This window comes from Bolinopsis microptera, chromosome 7 (genome assembly GCF_026151205.1).
Source record: "Bolinopsis microptera isolate Bmic1 chromosome 7, MBARI_Bmic_1.0, whole genome shotgun sequence".
In the NCBI taxonomy this organism is placed as follows: Eukaryota; Metazoa; Ctenophora; class Tentaculata; order Lobata; family Bolinopsidae; genus Bolinopsis; species Bolinopsis microptera.
This window is the reverse complement of record NC_087078.1, coordinates 7,213,725-7,229,746: the sequence shown is the minus strand read 5'-3', so window position 1 is coordinate 7,229,746 and position 16,022 is coordinate 7,213,725. Positions and strand designations below refer to the sequence as shown.

Below are 16,022 nucleotides of genomic sequence, written 5' to 3'. Positions count from 1 at the left end.
TGCAATATTTGACAGTCCTATAATTACTAAAAAAATCTTACAATATGATGGAAGCGCGTAAAATTAATGCTTCCCGGAATTAGCAAAATGAAGAAAAACAAGATTTGTTGGAATACGTAGAATGCACAACAATCGAAAATTTTACATACATGTTTCAACCACTACTCTTCATGTTTAACAGTATGACTGACTCACCTGTCAAACTAACGTTTTGTTGCAAGTCCCAGAATTGAAAAATTGGCACCTTTACAGCTCACTTCTTTTCGAAATAACAACAAATTACCACGTTAAAAAATTGGTAAACGAATTTCGAGTAAATCAGGAGTGATACGGGGGAGCAGGTTTGACAATATTCGACATATCACGGTCTCATGACACATCTATGAAATCCTGTCTTTAAACAATTTTTACACCTCAAAATAATAATGCAGCGTCAATTGCTCGAGTTCAAGTTGAAAATAAAAAACGGACTTGTGAAATTGATGTAGCATTACCAGACATCAAGGTGTAAACAAAAATTGGCCAAGATCTCGCCGTGTCGTAGATTGCTGTTTCAAAGATAACACATATGAAATGATGATAAACATAATAAATCCGGGAGTGATCACGCGGAGATCGGGAGGGTAAGTTGAAATATGATTGTGTAGATTTTGCTGTAGCAAGTACTTGCTGCAAATTGCGGGACCTATTGCTCTGGGAGGGGAGGGCTCACATCGAGGGATTTATTGCAATAAAAGTCCTCGAGCTCTAAGAAAGATGATCACACCAGACTCGCGGAGTTCGCACTTAGGAATCTTGGAACAAGGGCCCGGGACAGTTTTGTGTGCCCCGTGTACAAAATATTCGCTACAAAATAAAATTATACTTACATCTGAAATGTCTTGTTCCAGTTCGAGAGTAAGGTGTGAAACTAAACAATCGAACTCAGCAACAAATGAACGATTAATCTCTCGAGGGTCCCCGGGGCCCGCTCCGAGGACATCTCACACCTGGCTCACGGGGAGCTCGTTCCGGGGAAAGCGAGTTCGGGGAAGGCCCAGAATCATCAGCAACACTGCATCAGTGTTCAGCTCCACCTGCAGCTCAGTGTGGTACCTGTCACCGTTTTAAATTCAATAGATGTGTGCACAGTCGACCTCTGTTCACCCTCGGATCAGCCCGGGGAGGCGTCTGCCCGGGCGAGTTCCCGGGCTATTGCTGTGGTGATTGTTGTTGCGATTATTTGCCCCTGGTGAGGACCGGGGGTTCACGGAGGGTGTTCCCGGGGCAGTTCCCCAGCTCCCCGGGGCAGTTCCTGGGGTCCCGGGGCAGTTCTCCGGGGCAGCTCAGCCCGGGGAGGCACCGGGGGCAGTTCACACCTAGGTGATTGCCGGCCAGGTGTATGTATACCTATATTTACTACTCATCATGGGGGGTGATTCGGAATCAGTGTCCATGAAAAATACACCGATTTTTATTACATTCATACCCGGTTCACGTACTGTAGTGCGACACGTACTCTAATGCGACACGTACCCTAGTGCGAAACCTCCAAGATCGACACTGTCGCAGTAAAGTACGCTACCTGGATCGTAGTGCGACACGTACCCTAGTGCGACAGAGAATTTTCAAGGCCGACATTGTCGCACTACAGTGCGCTACCTGGACTGTAGTGCGACACGAACTAAAGTGCGACAAAACACTTTACACATTCAATAAAAAAATTTCCATTTTTAATGACAAGAGTGTAGTCGTGTATGAGTAATGGGGTTAAATATAAAATCAAAGATTGCAATCACAATATTCAATTCAAAATCATCGTTCCAACACACTTCAACTAATCCATTCTGTCATAATCATCGTAGCTATCAATCACAGCGTTCAAGCAATGGTCGTAATCAGTCCACTTCTTCAGTCGGCGAGGAGGTAGTTGTCTGAGCATCTTCATTCTTCTGGTTGATCTTCCATTGGGTTAGATCCTGCTCCTTCTTCAGGACGTCGATAAATCGCCAGATAGTAGGGTTGGTGCAGCCTATCAAGGGGGAGAGGAGATTTGTGTTCCTACCCAGATACGTTCGTAGTAGTCACTAGGCAGCAAAGGAATCCATCTCTGAGGGAAGGGTTGCTTTCAGCTGCGTCCAGGTCACAGTAGTGTTGTTCGTCAGACTGAGACGTCCGGAGCAGGTCTTCTCAGTGCATCGCCAGTAGGTCTTGTCGTCGCGATTCTTATCCAGGCAGTAGCGGTATCCGTCATGGATAACGTATCTTGAACCAGTAGCTTGCGTCCAGTAATGAAGGTGATTGAAGAAGACATGTTGATGTTGTTCGATGATTTGGTAGAATCATCGTGACCTTATTTATGGCCCAAGCATATGAACTTGTTATCCCAATCGGAGATATACCTTCATACGATGCGTGTGATAAGAATGAGGATCATATGCTCAGTGGATCACACACTGCATACGTGGCATACGTGGCTTGAACTGACCCGAAGGAATTATGATCAGTGGATCACTTCGAAATAAGTGACGTGAACCGACCCGACGAATCACTTAATGGTCCATAAGAAGGATAGGATGTGACCTGAACTTGGAAATAAGTCAGGATATTTTGTCGCACTAGAGTACGCTACCTGGATCGTAGTGCGACACGTACTGTAGTGCGACAGAGGGTGTTTTTGTCGGACTTCGCACTAGAGTACGTGTCGCACTAGAGTACGTGTCGCACTACAGTACGATTACCTTCATACCCTCAGGGCCTATTATATTTAGCAAGAATTTTCTTAAAATTTGGGCGAGCGATTTAGTGGAAGTGGATTACGGGAGGAGGAGGGTGTATGTGTGGGTTGTTGATTACGAGCTGAATCACTTTACACACGAACTTCGAAATATTTCTAAAAGGCCTCCAACAGTTCAGACCAACTTGGATCGATGGATCACGTGACATGAAATTGACCATATAAAGAAGTCAGTCTTATTTCCCGTTATAGAATATATATTTCAGTTATTAATTGGGTAAGGGTTAGGGTTGGTCATGGCAGGTTTGAGCCATGAAATTCCAATTCAATATCAAAATCGAAGTTGATTTGACTTTGGGTTTTTTCCAAATCAATTTTAAAACGGCATGGCGGGTTTGAGCCATGACCTTCCGATCCAATAACAATAATATTAAAATAGAAAACGATGGCGGGTTTGACTTGAGCTATGAAATTCCAATTCAATATCAAAATCGAAATTGATTTGACTTTTGGTTTTTTCTAAATCAATTTTAAAACGGCATGGCGGGTTTGAGCCATGACCTTCCGATCCAATGGCAATAATAATAATATTGAAATAGAAAACGATGGCGGGTTTGAGCTATGAAATTCCAATTCAATTTCAAAATTAAAATAAAAAACGATTTGACCTCGGTTTTTTTATCAAATAAATTTTTAAACGATGGCGCGGGTCTGAACGGCTGCACGACGGCCAGGCCCCCTCATTATTCGGGGTCCCACGGAGATCAGATCATGACACCAATTAGTGACGTATGATTAGTGATGTGATCCATCAGTAGAATTTAATTGACCTAGAAATGGGCTAGATACAGAGTAGAGTTCACATGTCGACTCTGTTCACATAATATTATTAGTTAAATTGTGTTAATACTTTACCATACTACACGTAATAAAACAAATAAACCCTGTTTACAATGAGATAACATCACATGATCGAATCACGTGTTTTGATAACAAAGCTAGAGACTAAGGGGTATGGAGCACACTGCTTTTCATGTGTTTTATAGACTGACCATTAGTTCTTTTACACAGATTGTACTACTAGTCTTAACTATAATTATAAAGATTATCTTTTGTGGGGACTGAGGGCTCGTCGTCCGAGTATAAAGCTGACACTCCTGATCACTACGTTCATAGTAATATTTCCTTTACCCTCATGAGATGTTGTCTGTATATATTGTCTTAACAATTGATCAATGTTCTCATTGTTCCAAATCTCATGATTCAATTTCACTTAACAAATTAACTCCTAACTAACCTTATGCCTAACTTACCTTATGCCTAACACGCATTACACATTATTTTATTTCCTCATCTTTGCCTTTGTTGATTGTTCATCTTCTCGCACAATTCCTTAAGTGAGTGAGTCATCGTCATGTGAATGTTTGCATAATGATCATTATGATCATTATGAGCCTAACATATTTTTTCCGGTTTACTTGCTACACGTTGCGATCAAAAGGGTGTGTCAACGATTTACTTTACTGAAGCCCGTACCTTTTAGTAGTACCTACCTCTCGATATACGATTTTGGAATCGAAGCTTCCCCCTTGTAATGCGACCACTTATGTGATATACGAGTGAACTCTACCCTGTATCTAGCCCATTTCTAGGTCAGTTAAATTCTACTGATGGATCACATCACTAATTATACGTCACTAATTGGTGATATGATCTGATCTACGTGGGACCCCTAATAATAAGGGGGCCTGGTCGTCGGCCTCTCGTCTGAACCACCATACATCTGTGCTCTTTATTTTGCAACTTTTTATAATATTAATACTATTACTACTTTTTCTCCTGACGAGAGACTTGCATTATTTTAGCACCCACAAACTGCTGTTTTACGGAAAATCAGCTACATTTATCATTGTATTTGTAGTCATGGTAGAAGAAATGTTTGACGAAAACGTAGTCATAGCAAATCCTGTTTTGAACGTTGAGGACTTCGATAATTCAAAAAGTAAATCTGCTCAAAGCAAAACATATGTTAAGCAAAATTCGAAATCTTTATAATACTTGCTGCATTTTTTTTCGGTTAAATAGGGTGGAATCATTATTTTTGTAATTTAATATCACATGACGCTTTTATTTCCAAAGCGAAAATATTTAATGATAAGCTGACGATAAATCACAATTTCAGATTCTAGCCTGACATTGGAAATTAATACTTTTGGTGACACTTCAGAAGGGGAGGAAACGCTGTCATCAGATGACGAGGAACTTTCGGAGGGTAAATTATTATTTTCTTTTCCGGTCACGAAAATTATATGAGGACACGTTCACTGAAGTTTGAGGATATTGATAAATATTAGTGGCGCTATTAAATGGCACGATGAGGTAAAGTCTATCACACTATGAAACTATATAAACCCTCCATGGTAAACTTTTCACATAACGACATTTTTATCAGATAATAAGATATCGCTTAAATTCGGCCGGCAGTGAGATGCCAAAATTGTCACATTATAAAAACGTAACAGAGTTAACATGGCCCCTTGCAGGATAGTTCCATATGACAATTATCTACATATTTAGCGACTTTTTTCGTTAAAAGGTACCACCTGGTCAATTCCGTCACACATTTAAGAAATTTATACGAGGGATGTTTATGACACCCTGACAAGGAATGCCGAATAGTCTAGCATTATTTTTTGACCTGAATGTATTGGTAATTGTAAGAATATCTCATTATTATAAGCAAATAAATACATATGAGGCACAAATAGGTAAACTTTGTCACATATATTTATAATATCTCAACATGTGTGAAATTGAGCAAATATTGGTATACCAGCTTAAACACCCTATACGTACTACGGGTTAATGATAAAAGGTGCTTTGCCGGACAACGACCGGAACTTTTTGAGAATTTGATTTGGGTTACTCAGGTAACATTCCGGATTCTCACAGTCTGATCTCGAGACCTGAAAGCATGCCTCAAGATCTGATGTCTGGTAAAAAGGCTACAGCCTGGGTCATTAGCATGGGATTGAATTTAAAGGGTCCAATGTCATTAGGTGATTTCGAAAATCGAAAATTTCAAAAATTGAACAAATGTTTAGTCAAAACAGTAAAATGTGAGTCGCGGAAATTTGAAAATGTCCTACTCTACCGGTAGGACATATTATTATTTATTCATATTTTTATATATTCATGATGTGAACCCTGCTTGATTCAGGGGTTACTGTTATTATGCAGTCATATGATCTGGTGACACGAACACCTGTTCGCGAACAGGGGTCGGGCTATCTAGATACTGCCATTCATACATATTCATATTTTCATCGCATCAAAGTTTTCTCCGGATATACAGCTTCCAGTACCTTGATGGCGACTTATGTCACTCTCACCGACCTCACTGATTGGTCACTGGTCAAATTTTAGTCAAAACCGCGAAATTTCGGTCAATGGGATGGCAGAAAAGCTCCTCTTCAAAAATCTTCCAAAATAGGTCTTTTTATATTTTGATGATTTTCCGTTTATCAAAGCTATTTTTGGGAATAGAACTTTGAGTACTTCAATCGTGTCTTTGCCATCCTCAGTGACCTTGTAAGATGGTCACTGAAGAAAAATTCAGTCACAACAGTGAAATATTGGTCGCGGAAAGCTGATATTTGAAAAAGATAGCAGGTGTGGGTAAATGTTATTACCTAATTGAATAAATAATTGGCTTTTAGTACCACATTTTTTAATGATAAAGGTTTAAAAGGGATCAATTAAGATCCAGCAGCCTGAATTTCATTTTCTATACTCCCGGTTCCGGTCCGGAAAAATCCGGCAAACCGGAAAATGTATTGATATCCGGCCATTTTCGGTCTGTCAGCCAAAACTCTAGACCAGTCAGTTCCTACTCTGTAGTCCGCACGGTAACTTCAAATTCACAATGCGAAATGTCCAAGATTACCTTTAATTATAACCTTTGCAGAAATGACAACATGTCATCGGACGACGATAGTGATCTTTGGAAAATTCTCATTAAGCAACTTATATTGCAGTACAATTTATCAATTAGTTTATCAAAATATGTCATTGTAATTTTGCATGGCTGAAATGTAACGCTTGATTTATATATATAATAATTAATTGAATTTTCAACAACAAAAAATAGCAATACACCATAAACTGTTCGTGGAAACCACCCACTACCCAGGATGCTTATGCCTTATACGCCTAAGCTTTGGCATAAAGCCACAGATCCTAGGCCGCTGGCTAAAATTACAAATTAAATCTGCAAAATCTAAAAATAAATTTCGGACTGAAGAATGCATATATTCACTATTTCTTATTTGTGATATTATAGGGTAAAGATAATAATAATCCCGTCCTCGTTCCTATTTGTACCATTCCGAGCGTGCTAAATCACTCTACAGTCGATCTTCGAGATTGTTCTAAAAGGGCCCCCGACAGTTGAAACCAACTTCAATCGATGTTAGTCTAATTTCTCGTTAGGGTTAGGGTTTCAGCATATGCTTTTGTTAAGGATTGGTTTAGGGTTAGGGTTGGGATCAGATTAGAGGGTCAGGGTTTCGAATAGTCGTTCAGGACCAGCTAGAGAACGGGTTAAAAATGTCACGTGACAGTCGAGTGTAGAGTGATTAATCATCATCCGTACCATTCTTCGTAGCTTTGCATCTATCGTTATGATCGTACGATTTTTGATTGAATAAAGTTTAATTTTTATTATAATTGGGGGATTTCAATATCGATTGGGCGCAACTGTCGTATCTGATTCTGATCAAGCAGTTTTTTAATTGGTTTTTATGATTCGTCCTCTTTCCATGGTCTAGCTAGATTTAAATTGGGTGCAACTGTCTGGCAGCCGCAATTTCATTGCTCAAACCCACCATCGTTTTCTATTTTTTTAAAAACGATGGCGTAACTTTGGTTTTTATGATTTTGCAGCCGAACAAAACAGTTCCTAATCCCAACCCTAACCCTAGGGCCTAGCCATAACCCCGAAGCTATCCGTAACCCTAACCGCAACCCTAACCCGCGATCAGCCCTAATTAACAATAACAATCGAATTCGTGTTTTACTAGCCTGTCACGTGACCAAAACGGTTTTTGCCCATAACTCTCCAGGTAGTTAAGGGAAGTATTTTAACCCTACTACATGGGGGGTGATTCGGAATCAGTGTCCATGAAAAATACACCGATTTTTATTCCATTCATACCCTCAGGGCCTATTATATTTAGCAAGAATTTTTTTAAAATTTGGGCGAGCAATTTAGTGGGAGTGGATTACGGGAGGAGGAGCTCAGGAGGGTGTATGTGTGGGTTGTTGATTACGAGCTAAATCACTTTACACACGAACTTCGAAATGTTTCTAAAAGGCCTCCGACAGTTCAGACCTTGTATCACGTGGTGACCCCCACGGTCGCTTCACTATACAGGGGGAGCCGCGCACTTCGTGCGCGGCGGGTCATACAACGTATGACAATTCAGACCAACTTGGATCGATGGATCACGTGACATGAAATTGACCATATAAAGAAGTCAGTCTTATTTCCCGTTATGGTTAGTATGTGGTATATGATTTTAGAATATATATTTCAGTTATTAATTGGGTTAGGGTTAGGGTTAGTCATGGCAGGTTTGAGCCATGAAATTCCAATTCAATATCAAAATCGAAATTGATTTGACTTTGGGTTTTTTCCAAATCAATTTTAAACCCGCCATCGTTTTCTATTTTAATATTATGGCGGGTTTGAGCCATGACCTTCCGATCCAATAATAATAATATTAAAATAGAAAACGATGGCGGGTTTGACTTGAGCTATGAAATTCCAATTCAATATCAAAATCGAAATTGATTTGACTTTTGGTTTTTTCTAAATCAATTTTAAAACGGCATGGCGGGTTTGAGCCATGACCTTCCGATCCAATGGCAATAATAATAATATTGAAATAGAAAACGATGGCGGGTTTGAGCTATGAAATTCCAATTCAATATTAAAAATAGAAATTGATTTGACAATTTTAAAACGGCATGGCGGGTTTGAGCCATGAAATTTCAATTCAATTTCAAAATTAAAATAAAAAACGATTTGACCTCGGTTTTTTTCTTCAAATCAATTTTAAAACGATGGCGTGGGTCTGAACCACCATACATCTGTGCTATTTATTTTGCAACTATTTATAATATTAATACTATTATTACTTTTTCTCCTGACGAGAGACTTGCATTATTTTAGCACCCACAATCTGCTAGTGCTGTTTTACCGAAAATCAGCTACATTTATCATTGTATTTGTAGTCATGGTAGAAGAAATGTTTGACGAAAACGTAGTCATAGCAAATCCTGTTTTGAACGTTGAGGACTTCGATAATTCAAAAAGTAAATCTGCTCAGAGCAAAACATATGTTAAGTAAAATTCGCAATCTTTATAACACTAGCTGCATTTTTTTTCGGTTAAATAGGGTGGAATCATTATTTTTGTAATTTAATATCACATGACGCTTTTATTTCCAAAGCGAAAATATTTAATGATAAGCTGACGATAAATCATAATTTCAGACTCTATCCTGACATTGGAAATTAATACTTTTGGTATGACACTTCAGAAGGGGAGGAAACGCTGTCATCAGATGACGAGGAACTTTCGGAGGGTAAATTATTATTTTCTTTTCCAGTCACGAAAATTATATGAGGACACGTTCATTGAAGTTTGAGGATATTGATAAATATTAGTGGCGCTATTAAATGGCATGATGAGGTAAAGTCTGTCACACTATGAAACTATATAAACCCTCCATGGTAAGGATAATCGTCTCATCCTCTTGATAAACTTTTCACATAACGACATTTTTATCAGATGATAAGATATCGCTTAAATTCGGCCGGCAGTGAGATGCCAAAATTATCATATTATAAAAACGTAACAGAGTTAACAGAGGCCCCTTGCAGGATAGTTCCATATGACAATTATCTACATATTTAGCGACTTTTTTCGTTAAAATGCACCACCTGGTCAATTCCGTCACACATTTAAGAAATTTATACGAAGGATGTTTATGACACCCTGAAAAGGAATGCCGAATAGTCTAGCATTATTTTTTGACCTGAATGTATTGGGAATTGTAAGAATATCTCATTACTATGAGCAAATAAATACATATGAGGCACAAATAGGTAAACTTTGTCACATATATCTATGATATCTCAACATGTGTGAAATTGAGCAAATATTGGTATACCAGCTTAAACACCCTATATAACGTACAACGGGTCAATGATAAAAGGTGCTTTGCCGGATAACGACCGGAAATTTTTGAAAATTTGATTTGGGTTACTCAGGCAACATTCCGGATTCTCACAGTCTGATCTCGAGACCTGAAAGCATGCGTCAAGATCTGATGTCTGGTAAAAAGGCTACAGCCTGGGTCATTAGCATGGGATTGAATTTAAAGGGTCCAATGTCATTAGGTGATTTCGAAAATCGAAAATTTCAAAAATTGAACAAATGTTTAGTCAAAACAGTAAAATGTGAGTCGCGGAAATTTGAAAATGTCCTACTCTACCGGTAGGACATATTATCATTTATTCATATTTTCATATATTCATGATGTGAACCCAGCTTGATTCAGGGGTTACTGTTATTATGCAGTCATATGATCTGGTGACACGAACACCTGTTCGCGAACAGTTGTTCGCGAACAGGGGTCGGGCTATCTAGATACTGCCAGTGCCATTCATACATATTCATATTTTCATTGCATCAAAGTTTTCTCCGGATATACAGCTTCCAGTACCTTGATGGCGACTTATGTCACTCTCACCGACCTCACTGATTGGTCACTGGTCAAATTTCAGTCAAAACCGCGAAATTTCGGTCAATGGGACGGCAGAAAAGCTCCTCTTCAAAAATCTTCCAAAATAGGTCTTTTTATATTTTGATGATTTTCCGTTTATCAAAGCTATTTTTGGGAATAGAACTTTGAGTACTTCAATCGTGTCTTGTGCCATCCTCAGTGACCTTGTAAGATGGTCACTGAAGAAAAATTCAGTCACAACAGTGAAATATTGGTCGCGGAAAGCTGATATTTGAAAAAGATAGCAGGTGTGGGTAAATGTTATTACCCGATTGAATAAATAATTGGCTTTTAGTACCACATTTTTTAATGATAAAGGTTTAAAAGGGATCAATTAAGATCCAGCAGCCTGAAATTTCATTTTCTACACACCCGGTTCCGGTCCGGAAAAATCCGGCAAATCGGAAAATAGATTGATAGCCGGCCATTTTCGGTCTGTCAGCCAAAACTCTATACCAGTCAGTTCCTACTCTGTAGTCCGCACGGTAACTTCAAATTCACAATGCGAAATGTCCAAGATTACCTTTAATTATAACCTTTGCAGAAATGACAACATGTCATCGGACGACGATAGTGATCTTTGCTTGCCTTGGAATGTACGTCGTATCTATGACCCGGCTGTATCCCTCCGGATTTTATGTAGATTTCCTTCAACAATCTGGCTTCAGTACCATAATAGGTGAGTAAGATTACATATTCAAGCTTTTTCAGAAATACAGGGGGGGGGGGGGGGGGGCGATTAATGTACAATCTTTGATTAATGGCCTTTAATTTCAATGACAGTTTAATTTACGATTTCATCCACAATTTCATTCACGGTTTAGTCATGACAACCGGATTCGGTCTCATTTAGAATACTTTGCACTTTTGAGTCATCGTGTCAAGCACGGATTTACTTGAGTTACTTTAGATCACAGGCTGGACTGATAACTACAGTCACAGCTAATTAAACGGTTGAGAGACAGTAAGCCAAAAGGGAGGGAGGTACTAACTCCTTGCAAAGCCTGCAGAGGACAATCCATTCTGCTCCCGTTCCTGACCGTTGCTCAGGAATGCAAATGGAAGAGATTTATTAGAGTTTTCTGGTTCTTCTCGCTGAGGTCCCTTATAGTAGTTTGGTTTGCACTGGTGCTTTAGGTTAGACTTACAGTCATGTAACGGGTCTCCGACGATACGGGGGAGAGTGGTTCAAATTGGCACTGACGCTGTAACTGAGTCGTGTAACTGTTCCCAGTTGGTACGGGAAAGGATGTTTCCAATTTGGTAGACGCTAAAGCTGTACCTAATCAGCCGTGAGCCGCGTTACTGGGATGATGGTTTGGGATTCCAGGTCTTCAGGTAAATCGGTTTCCAGGAGTGTCTGGGATCTTATCAATTGGTCATGTTGTAGGTTGGAAGTGGAACTTCTACTTCCATGTGTAGCTGGTGGTTGGAAAGTAGGACTTTAGATTCCAGCCGTGAGGTGGATGGGCAGTCCTCACACCAAGAAAACTGTAGTTTTAAGGAAGATGCATCGGGAGTTTGAACCCAAATAACCCTCTTATACTCCTATATAAAATTAGAATAATCTAATAATGTTCAAAAATCATTGTGTTTATTTTTCAGGCACTGTTTCCATTTCTGCAACTTTTATTACTTCGCCTGCTGGCCCATACATCTACAACCTTTTACCAAAGACCACCAGAAACGCGTCCCTTCTCAAACGATATCTGTGTGTGAGCATGTTGAACCTGATCTGTTCCTCCATGATGGCTTTGATCCGAGTATTCATTGATACGAACTCTGGTGCTTCAGTTCTTTTCGGAACTATAGCATTACTGAGGGGTTTCAAGGTGTTGCAATCGGCATAATGCTTGTGTTTGTTCAGGTGAGGAACTACTCTATCTGCGGCCATTTGTCTTTTTTAGCTTTTTATCCTGACCTTTTTTATCCTAAACTGAAGCATAGGATTTACAGCCTCAAAAAATTACAAATTTAAATTTATTTATTTTGTAAATTGCAGAAATAGTTATCATTAATATATTTCAGGGCGAGGTTATAGATTTGTATCTTAAAGAAGATAAGAAGGCGATGATCTTGATAAGCAGTTTCGTGCAATTTGGGGCAGTCTTATCATCAATATTGGGCACTGAGCTATTTGTAGCTGGTGGGTGGGTATTAGTTAGTTTTGGTACGGCCTCCTTCAATATCCTTCCTCTTTTTGTACTACCATTACTGACGAAGGTGAAAGAAAGTTGTAGGAAAAAAGTTGATCCTACCGATAAGGAGTCCCCAAATTCGACAGATCGAAGTAAAAACATTGTCCCTCGACCAATTTCACTATGGCTACGAAACATTGCATTATACTTTCCCGATCTAATGCTGTTCCTGAATAATGCAATATGTGATTTCATAACGTATCTGCTGCCTGCAAGGATCTTGTATTCCTCTGCACTTTCCGTTTCTTCAGCCGTACAAGTTACAACTTGTGCGCATCTTCAGCTTTGTCTCATTTATTTCTGCTTTAACATTGAGCTTCATTGCAGGCAGAATCAAAAAGTTTAATGTCATCATGACAATGGCAATAGGAAACGCAGTTTACTACGGTGGAGCAGTAGTGGCATTCGGAGCCACAACATGTGATTTCAAATTCTTGGAATTGACACACCAGTTGTTGATAGGATTGATTCTAATGGGTCTAGGGGAGGGTTTCAGTTTTAACCTGTACACCCCCAGCAAGTTTTATCTTTACAAAAAATGGAGTGTAGACAACAGTGGCCTCGGAGAACAGTCAGCCAAGATCTTCAACATCGTTTTAAACCTTGCTTCTGCTATGGGGACTGCTGTATCTGCACTGTCGTTGACAGAAAAGAGTGAAATTCCAACTATAGCTGCGATTTCAGGAATTGGTATTTTTTTAACGTTGGGACTATTTCTTTGTAATCTGGTTACATAAGTTCGGATTTGGATGACCAATTAACTAATTAAAGAGTTCACTGTGGATGGCCCACATAATGCTACACGATTGAAATTACCAAATAAAGCTTTGTTAAACGGAAAATCATCACAATCGAAGGAAACATTTTGGAAGATTTTTGAATATTTGCTTTTGTGCCGTTTCCTAGACCGACATTTCACAGTTTTGACTGAAACTTTTACCAGTCACCATTCAGTGAGGTCAACTTGTTTTCTTGGGTAAATTTTTATTGATCCCGTTTGATGCGACATTTGTATCGCATTTTTGGATTAAGTTGATTGAATTAAAAGTAAATAATTATACACTAATTTTGCCTCAGATTTATGGTTTTTACGTTTTGAATTTTTGATAGAAATAATAATATTCAGTAGATGAATTCGTACATTTGGAACATGAGGACATCGAAGTATTGGCTGTATTTGAGTGCTGGGAAGCCTCAATTCGGTTTTTTAAGATTAATGTAGCTGTAAGCTAGGAGCCATCAAAAGTCGCAAAGCATTAGCCAGGTTCATGGATTGACCAGAAATGAACGAAAACGAACATTCTCCTCAAACTGCTCAGAATGGTTTAAAATTGCTCGGAAACAGTTAATATTGGACCTAAGGCCACTCAATCCAAGTTTGGGAATCACTGCATGTCTAGAACCGATGTGAGGGTGGTTCCAATTTTTATTTGTCCCAATATAAATAATCCTTCTGAGTATCCAAATTTTTGGAACCATTTTGGGGACATGGGGACATCGAAGTATTGGCTATATTTGAGTGCTGGGAAGCCTCGATTCGGACTGCTAAGAATGATAAAATTAAATGCTAGGCCTAGGAGCTATCAAAAGTGCATGGAATGATTTTGTGCTGGCCGAAATTAGCGCTCGCGCTAAAAATCCATCCTACTGTCGGCTGCTGTAATGTAAAAAGAATGCATCTCACACGACACAGGAGGACCAAAATGCAAAGAAACTGCTGCTAACTGCTACTCTCTGCTACTAACTGCTATTAACTGCTGCTTGCTCGAGCGTGCTAAATCACTTTACAGTCGATCTTCACGATTGTTCTAAAAGGGCCCCCGATGGTTGTAACCAACTTCAATCGATGTATTTTCGGACGCTGATTCCGAATCACCCCCCATGACATAGGGTTAATAGGTAGTGCGCCATCGACAGTGAGCCGCGCGTGCCGACTGTGGCTCTTACTAAATCGCTCGCCCAAAAATTTCACGTGACTTTGGTTTTTTTGGTTTTGCAGCCGTACAAAACGGTTTTACATAAACCCTAATCCCAACCCTAACCCTAACCATAACCCCGAAGCTATCCATAATCTTAACCACAACCCTAACCCTAACCCGAGCCCTAAATAATCGAATTCACGTTTTACTAGCCTGTCACGTGACCAAAACGGTTTTTTGCCCATAACTCTCCAGGGAAGCATTTTAACCCTACGTCATGGGGGGTGATTCGGAATCAGCGTCCAAAAATACACCGATCTAGATCACTTTCATGCCTAAAGGGCCTTTTCACAAGAATTTTCTTAAAATTTGGGCGAGCGATTTAGTAGGAGCGGCCGACTGTAGGATGGTTTTTTAGCGCTAATTTCGGCCAGCACAATTTTCTTCATACAAATAGATATTAAGTATCCTTCCCGACCTCCGATTGCAACAAAAATTGGTAAGCTTACTCATAGACTTACAAGGAAGGTGTCCGAAAAGTTTAAAGCATATCCAACTATCAGACATTATGTTACAGCTAAAAGCAGCGTATTTTTCCCCATTTTGATCACTATATCAACTCCGATATCCACCAAATTTTTGGGACAGTTGTAAAAGCCCTATTGGAAGGTAGTCGCCAATTTTCAGAATGATCTTATTCAAGGAACTGAAGATATATCCAAATAATACGACAAAAATCAACGAATTTGGTCAAATTACGCGACTTTTACAGCTAATTTTGCTCCAAAAGCCGCGCACCATCAAATATGGCACCTAGGCGAAACTCACTGATCTTTCCAAAAAGGTATGACAAATTTGGTATTGTGAAAATTGTCAGTCTCTTATAGAAAACAATGGTACAAAAATTTTGAAAATCCGAGCAAATGCTGCTAACTGCTGCTAACTGCTGCTAACTGCTGCTCACTGCTGCTATGGGCGCGCGCGCGCCCATAGCAGCAATTAGCAACAGTTTCTTTGCACTATAGTCCTCCCCACAGGAGGACCAAAGTGCAAAGAAACTGCTGCTAACTGCTACTTACTGCTACTAGTACTAACTGATAGTAGCTACTAACTGCTACTAACTGCATGCTACTAATTGCTACTAACTGTTGCAAACGGCGCGCGCAATGCGTGGGCGCTTAACATAGACATGTGTATACGCGTACTGCGTGACGGTCGCGCGCTACTGCAAGCGAGATGGCTCTGATTAGAGCAACGTGGGCGCGATTGCAGCAGTTTTCACATAGCCATGTGTACACGCGCGCTACTGCAAGGGAGAGGGATCTGGTTAGAGCAA

The 16,022-nt window shown here is 39.6% G+C and overlaps 1 protein-coding gene and 1 long non-coding RNA gene across 3 annotated transcripts; both read left to right on the top strand.

The window, feature by feature from the left end:
- The first annotated feature begins 4,634 nt into the window (after positions 1 to 4,634).
- Positions 4,635 to 6,722, top strand: LOC134818278 (uncharacterized). Its single transcript, XR_010160619.1, has 3 exons — positions 4,635 to 4,718; positions 4,899 to 4,988; positions 6,684 to 6,722. It is a non-coding gene; the product is annotated as an uncharacterized LOC134818278 (long non-coding RNA).
- A 2,568-nt stretch (positions 6,723 to 9,290) lies between these two features.
- LOC134818277 (uncharacterized) lies at positions 9,291 to 13,834 on the top strand. Of its 2 annotated transcripts, none has more exons than XR_010160618.1 (5): positions 9,291 to 9,366; positions 11,114 to 11,248; positions 12,175 to 12,436; positions 12,598 to 12,792; positions 13,095 to 13,834. XR_010160618.1 is itself a non-coding variant. In XM_063827768.1 (5 exons), exons 3-5 carry the CDS (start codon positions 12,419 to 12,421, stop codon positions 13,502 to 13,504), a joined length of 546 nt encoding a protein of 181 aa, XP_063683838.1. In that variant the 5' UTR covers positions 9,291 to 9,366; positions 11,114 to 11,248; positions 12,175 to 12,418; the 3' UTR covers positions 13,505 to 13,834. The 2 variants fall into 2 exon arrangements, 1 of the variants encoding a protein (XP_063683838.1); XM_063827768.1 differs by having other exon boundaries at positions 12,598 to 12,715.
- The last annotated feature ends 2,188 nt before the right edge of the window (positions 13,835 to 16,022 follow it).

Bases quoted from the DNA above. Each gene is read 5' to 3' on its own strand.
- LOC134818277 (XM_063827768.1), top strand. The intron at 12,716-13,094 runs GTGGGTGGGTAT...GCTTCATTGCAG, and splicing joins CACTGAGCTATTTGTAGCTG to GCAGAATCAAAAAGTTTAAT.